The sequence below is a fragment of the Anopheles darlingi genome, chromosome 3 (genome assembly GCF_943734745.1).
Source record: "Anopheles darlingi chromosome 3, idAnoDarlMG_H_01, whole genome shotgun sequence".
In the NCBI taxonomy this organism is placed as follows: domain Eukaryota; kingdom Metazoa; phylum Arthropoda; class Insecta; order Diptera; family Culicidae; genus Anopheles; species Anopheles darlingi.
Window position 1 is genome coordinate 64665624 of NC_064875.1, and position 7500 is coordinate 64673123.

At 48.1% G+C, this 7500-nt stretch overlaps 1 protein-coding gene across 22 annotated transcripts in view; it reads right to left on the minus strand.

Annotated features, from left to right (window-relative positions):
- The window catches only part of LOC125954412 (potassium voltage-gated channel subfamily KQT member 1-like), a 163047-nt gene that overhangs the window by 20459 nt on the left and 135088 nt on the right, over nt 1-7500 (minus strand). For 3 of the 22 annotated variants that reach the window (XM_049684689.1, XM_049684710.1, XM_049684706.1), the window contains one exon: nt 3542-3669. The exons of the other annotated variants lie outside the window; for them this stretch is intronic. In XM_049684689.1, coding sequence (XP_049540646.1) covers nt 3542-3669 — 128 coding nt within the window. The remainder of the gene's footprint in view (nt 1-3541; nt 3670-7500) is intronic. 22 annotated transcript variants of the gene reach the window in all.

Sequence of the window (7500 nt, forward strand, 5' to 3'; positions counted from 1 at the left end):
TTTGGTTTGTTGCACCTGACAACCATGGCGTACTGGCTGGATGCACATCCATGTTGACATAACAAACAAATTGTAGAGAGAGAGAGAGAGAGAGAGAGCGCGCGAAGGAGATCCTTCCGGGGAACAGAAAACATCAATATTGACATAGAGAACGGTGCAGTGGAATATGGAGCATTCGGATTGTGATGCGGAGCTTCGTGGCCATAGCCTGGAGTCTAAAAGCCAAACGGAAACCCCTTACTGGTACCGACTGGGTACATTGTCTAAGCGACACCGTCCCCCCGGGGGGACTTCAGAAGGAGAAAGGGAAGGAAAAGCATCCAGCAGCAACCTTTGCACCGGAATCAGTGTGGCCAAAGTTTCGAGAACGCGGAACGCGTTGAGACAAGTTCTGATCGTTTGTTGTCATTGTAGCAGTAGCAGCAGCTGTATGCATGTAACGCCCGGGAACCATGCCTCTCCTCTGCACTCGCTGGAAACAAAAGCACTCGCTGGCAGCAGTTCCGGGAGGGGGTCACGATCTCATTTGGTTTGTTCCAAGTGAAAACTTCTTTACGACCACTACTCGCCCGATCTCGAGTGCAGTCGAGATTGCTTTTCGAGGTTTCCTTTGTTCCCGACACACGAACGCTTTTTCCACGAAAAAGCACTTCAATCGAAAAGCGACAGTGACAGAGCAGGAAAGAAAAATAGAAAAAGAGAGAGAGAGAGAGAGAGATAGAGAGAAAGATAGAGAGAAAGCGACAAGGGAAGGGGAAGGCAAATTGCTATTTATTTCGTGGCTTCCGCCATGAAATTCGCTTCACAAAATGCGCTGCCAAAGCGTTCCGTCGTTGGTCGTTCGGTTGTTCGGTTGGTCGCGGTATCGAATGGCGGCCACCATCACGGTTGTAGTAACAAGCGAGAACTCTCGTTTGATTTACGTTCGATTGTTGTCGCCTCGAGCGGCAGCTCGTCAACGACATACTTAGACGACATGTTTAACCAACCAGCACAGAACGTCCTCTCACACGTACACATGGTGTTTCCGGTTCCGATTTGAGCTCGGAACAATATTGCTGCAGCACAATGGCGGAATGGCGGGACACACATGATGGCATCGGCAACCGGGAAGTGTATTTACAGCGGCATGGTACCTGCAACAGCAGCGGCATCGGCAGTAGCTTACAAACCGCTAAGCGAATGGGCATTGCACTACACAACACTGCGCTCTACTCAGCAAAGCTCATCGGTCAAAGGTCAAATTTACAACAGAATGCCAGCGCTGGCTGCACGTTATTTACACAAGTCGCGTGATGGATTCCATATTCCATATTTGCTCTACTGCATTGGCGTGGTGGATATAAATTCCTTCCTGCTAGTAAACAACATTTTCCGAATCCGAATCGTCCGTGGTGTTGCGTTTCTTATGCTGCCGACTGCGCTCCGCTCGGTGAGCATTATGTTGACGGAAAATCAGCCCCGAACGTCATTGATAGTGAAATTTAGATGCCGGATTAAGACACTATTCTACACAATCTTACACAATGTTTGGTTTTGCAATATTTTGGATTTCTGGGATTATTGGACAAACGGAAGCAAACGTTGGATGACGGTACGGATAATCGGTAATACACTAAACAACATAGGAAACATTGAACATCGACATCTGGACAATGAATGTTATGATGCTAGGGGTTTTGGCTCATAGAGAGATTTATATCATTGGGTTTTTACTGGATTTCTTTTTTCTGGTGGTTTCTTTTCAATGCCCGGGTTGGCTTATTTATTTGAGTACACACAATGAATGAATTCGAAATCAAAACAATGAAAAAGGGCAAACACGCAACAGCTTTAGCTACTAATTGCGCCGATTGTGGCCATTTTGGGATTTTTTGGTTCCTATGCCATTCGAATTTTGGGCCAGAAACAGAAACACGGAAACACACATCAATGACATTCAAAATACTAATTTTTGGTTCGGCGGCAAACAAAGAGATTAAAACAAAAAAAAACAAATGGCCCACGACGACAGTCACCGAGAGGAAACACGAACACGAACGGGACACGTGACACATCGGACGGAAATCGAAAGGTAGGGTGTTTTTTATTCGAATGAAAACAAATTGGCTATTCTAGGAAGAAGAAAGGAACAATAAAAAACCAAAGAACAAACGGCATCTTTGGCTTAGCAGAGAAATAACCAGAAATAAATCGCGAACGCGTAGCGCAACAGAAAGGCAAATGAGCGCAACAGAAAGGCATACACACATTCAAACGCGGTCGAGATGCGAATTATTTAATTAAGGAAATATAATAAGAGAAAGCCCGGTTATGGCTTGCAGTACGATAAAACGGGGATAATCCAACGAACGAACGAACGAACGAACGAACGAGCGTGTGAACGACTATTACTGATGCGGGCGGAATTTGCGGGGTTTGGTTTGATTTTTGTACAAAAGACACAAGAGAAAATGCGAATCATCGAATGTGTCAGCGGAAAAAAACACGCATTCACGGCAGCAGTGAAATGGTCGGAGTAATGATCGGAGCTCTTCTTCATCTCAGAAGCGAAAACGGAAACATAACTTAAAGAAACGCAGAATAAGGAGAAGAAGAAGAAGAAGGAAAGAACAATGAAGCGGTGGTGGTGGTGGTGTTGTTGATTTCCTAGCAAAAGCGGCTGCCAGTCAAATGCAGCTCGCATCGGTTCGTATAGTCGCATTGCCACATCATTAAAGCAAATGAATTCGAATATTTCGAAGGCAGTTTTGAGAGCTCTATTTTGGAGTGTGTGGAAAGCAGATAGTTTAATGGTTCGATCGCGTCTAGTGAAGCCACACGTCTGCCACACGAGACGGCGAGAGTAAAATGTAAAGTAAACGGAATTCTCGAAGCTAAGCGAGCTTAGTTTGCACTATAGTGCTTCGTGGATGCAGAGCAAGGAGCAAAAGAGCGAGATAGAGAGAATGAGAGAGTGTAAGGACATTGAAATTGGTTGAAAAATCTTTAGCTTCTCTTTAGGCAAAGAAGCAAAGCAGCAGATCTTGCTTGAAGGTCTAAAAGAGCATATCCTCGAACCGCAGAAAGAGTGGAAAATCATAACGTGAAGCATAGAAACCATCCATCTTTCGGGATAGCTCGCTCTCACCGGTTACTGGAAGGAGTGCAAACGCACAACCCCCACGATCGATGACCGATCGATGAGCGAAAGGAGCAAACAAAAAGAAAGAGCAAAACGAGAATAAAAGAGAAGCAACCAGCTAACCAAAGAAAATGCCAAAAAATCGGAATGCAATTCATAATTCGAGACAAAGGAAACCGAGAGCAAAACACCGGTCAAGTCGCCGGCAACTGAAGGCGCATCGATAATCGATAAGAAATCAACCGAAGAGCAAGAAGAAGAGCAAGAAGAAGAAGAGAGCGCAAAACTTGCGAGACATGGGCAAAAAAAAACAAGAAGAAATCGCAGAAATCGAATGAAATGAGATGGAAATCAAGATTCAATTCATGGAATTGATTACAGGTAGAAAAAAGTGGTATGTGGAGGAGTGCTTCTCACCTAAACTGAAGGTTCCGGACGCGGGTCAGCAGATCCGCGTGCCCCGAAGTGTACTGTTCCATAACATCTTTCACATCGTACGGTTTCTGTGCCTCGCGGAATTTTTTACGTGCCACGAAATACTTAAGCTACACGGCCGGACGGACGGACGGGCGAACCGGGACGAACCGGGACGAACGGATGGACGAACGACGTCCAGACGTCAGAGTGGTGGTTGTAGCGTGAAACAATGGGGGGTGGCGAGGTGATCGAAGGAGCAGGAGGTAAGGGATGCGAGCATGTACAACGACATCAGGTGGAGCAACAGGTTGCAGTTGCGATGAATGGGAGAAAGGGATCGATCGCGTTCATGTTGTTGTTGGAGTTGTTGCGGTTGCGTTCACCGTAGGGATTAGTACATGGAAGAGGGTTTAGAGGTCAGATGCACCGTGTTTTTGCGGTACACCAGATTGCAGCAGCAGCAGCAGCAGTGGCACACGCACACAATAAACACACGCACACATATACACACACGCACACACAGAAACGTGGTGGATCGTGTTTGGTTACACAGTTTAGTACAATTTTAGTACAGTGGAAAAATCGTTTCTCCAAGGGATGGTGGTGGTGGTAGTGATGGTGGTGTGACGGAGCGGTGAAAGCGGGTTACAGTAGTTGGTTACAGTGGTAAATACAAAGAGAAAAGAGAGAGAAAGAGAGAAAGAGAGAAAAAGAGAGAGAGAGAGTGAGATTATGAGCAGACGAAGGAGATGAATAAGAAACAGTGTGTTAGAAAAGAAAAACGTTAGACCACCGGAAGGAAAGGCTCAAAACACGCGATCCAGGAATGTAGTGTCGCCTCTTTTGATACGAATTATGATGCAGCAGCACACGTTGCGGAACATTTTCACAACTAATTTCCCTTTTTCGCTGATCATACCCAAAAAACACAACGCACCTTTCGCGGAGTCGCCGGCGGGGTGGAAATTCATTACGCGACCACTATCTACGGAGGGACAGGGAGGAACCTTCAGATTCGCGACAGATTGGACAGGCAGCACCCAAACCCAACCACCGAAGAGAGTGTTTCTGTTTCAATTTGTTATTTCTATCCCGGCGCGCCCAGCACGCCCAGCTTCAAACCATGGCCAAGGATCGTCTGGTAATGAAAGTAATAAACGTTTGCACCGCCCGATGCGGTCCAGCAGGAGTTTCTTCAGTTTCTTCAAGGAGCTGCCTTTTTGTAAACAGTCCCCTCCCCCCCCCCCTCCATCCGGTTGTCGCCCATACATCTTTATGCGGGCCCCGGCCCTCGCCACTCGAGAGTCTTCTGTCGTCGTTGTCCTTGGTGTGCACCGGAGAAGTTGGGTGATGATTTATTTGACAACACAAATATTTGCCTCCAACTGCCGTGGGCCAGTCCTGGGTTGGGGGGAGGGGGTATGCGCGCACATTTCCTTTCCCGCTGCCCGACATCCAATGTGTTTTGACTTGACTTTTGAAGGAATGTTTTTTTCCTTTTTTATGGGTCTTTCCAGGCAGACAGTCAGAAGGACTGCTTTAAGCGCTTAACGTTGCGTTGTTCTCGTGTTAAAGTGTTGCAACGGAATTACTTCCGGCGATGGCATTAAAGCCAGCATAAAACGAACGAAGGGTGAACATGTGTCACAAACACTCACACACACACACACACACACACACCGGTTGTGTTCCGGTGACACACCTTAACGACCAGTAGCAGCGTGCGGTGACGTTTCGTTCGCAATCGCAGCAAACCGCGCACCACGGGGTGTTGAGGCCAAGGCCAACGTGATGGATTGGGATTTAAAGCATTTCCCTTTCCCATCGTGTCGTGTTGGTCAATAATTCATCGCTTCGGTTGCCCTCTTGCAAAGGATCTCACTCCATCGCTAATGTCGCGCCCAAAACGCGCAACGCGTGGCCACGCGAAACCCACGCAACTATTTTCAGCGTGCTGCTGGAATTCCTAGAATAGAAGAAAGGACGACACACTGACTGTGTTCCTGTGCGTGCCATGGAGCCGAGAGGGGATGAAAGATTTCAAAAAAAAAAAAAAAAACGAAGGGATAAAAAAGACCACAACTAAAGCGCTTCCTCGAAGCAAGGAGTGGAGAAGTAGGGCTACGAGAGGAGGTCATTTGTTATGCGCTGGCACCGACAACGCGCGAGAGAGAGCGGAGAACGTCAGCTACCGGGCAGAGCTGCGAATGAATAATTTACTTCAACCGGAAGAGAGTTTGCTGACTTCCTTACGGCTTCACCCGGGCGCAACTTGCATCATCCTAGTCTGAGTCGCCTCATAGCGCACCGCCATTGGCGGTCGCTACGGAATGCCGCCCGATCTCGGCCCGACCCGACCCTAAAGTCGATAGTCGAGGCCGGTGGTGGCCGCCATTGCGGCTTGAGTTTACTGCGACCAGCCTTCCGTTCCCCCCGGGGGGTGGGAAAACGGTAGCAAGAACGGTTTCCATTTCAAATAGTTTTGCGAAGCGAACCGGAAGCGAACCTTCCTTTCTTCCCTCGCTCGGAATTAATTCAATTGTATGTTTTCAAATCGGACAGTTTACGGGATTCGGGAGCTTGAAAGCGCACTTAAATGGACCTCTTCCCTTCCTTCCTCCACCAGTGCCACACCTCCCTTCCTTCCTCCACCAGTGGCCACACAGCATAACCTCAGTTGCCTCGGGGCTCACCTGGTGCGCGGACTATTTGAGCGCTGGAGAAGGATGGAGGAAGGGGCAAAGTTTGTTTGGATTTAATTCGCGCGCGCGCGCCCCCGGGGGTTGGGCGCCCTATCGTGGTCTGACTGGCCACTGTTTGGTGTTAAAATTGTAATTTACAATCCCCACGGAACCGATGTGCTTTCGGTGGCACAGATTTTGCCGAACCAGATGCCACCGGCGGGACCACCAACCGGCGGGCGGGATCTCAATTAGTGATATTACGCGGCGGGACTACCTTGCTGCCTACCGTTTCGGCAACGGACAGAATCCCTTCTGTTACTGTGTCCTTTTCCTTTTGCACACCGATCGCGCAATACTCCTCGCCGATTGCGGTTTGCTGCCGTTGTGCTGCGTTTGTGTTTGTACGTTCGCCATTTTTTCCTCGCTTTTGTTTTTTGTTGTTTTTTTTTCTGCTTGATTTTTTGTTTTGTTAATTCATTGTGTCAACAGCATTGCCGGAAATGGATTGCTGCGTGCGGTTTTTGTGCGGAGGTGGCGCTCGCAGGGGACAGGGAGTTTATGAATTTATGCTCCGTTCGTGCGGCATTCGTGGTGTAAATGCGGTTTTAATGGAAATTATGTTTGATGGCAGCACAGCTCAGAGTTTTCAGCCAGCATTCCGAAACCGATGGAAACCGATGAACTCCGGCCAGCTCGCCAGCTCCCAGATGATGTACATGACGTCGCATAAACGTCCAACGTTGCGTATTATAAAAACAAACGCAGTATGTTTTTGTTTGCGGCGATTATAAAAGGGATGTTTCCCGTTGCCGATTTTCCCAGCATCCCCCTCCCCCAGGCGAGGTTCGTATGGAGCAGAAGTTGTGTTGCGATAAGCCTCCGGCTGGTCCCTTCCCCAGTTTCCAGTGAAAAAAAAACCCGAATTTAGCAAGAACGGTGAACAATGGGTCGGAGGGACGGTGTCAGAGAGAGAGATAGCGAAAAAGAGAGAGGGGGAGCCACGAAAGGAAGGAACATGTAAAGTTATCTACGCGTATTACCGGGTACACGAACCATCCTTTGGACCCGCCGGAACGTAAGGAAGAGTACCAGAGACAGAGAGAGATGAGAGATAGAGACAGAGCAAGAGAGCAAGAGAGAGAGAGGGTGAACGGAGCTGGTGGTGGTGGTAGTGATGGTGATGGTGGTAGGTCATACTTGGTAGGTTGAGCTCGACGATTTTTGATGCTACTGCTGAGGAGAGATAGAAATCAGTGAAGAGATACGCATTCGTAC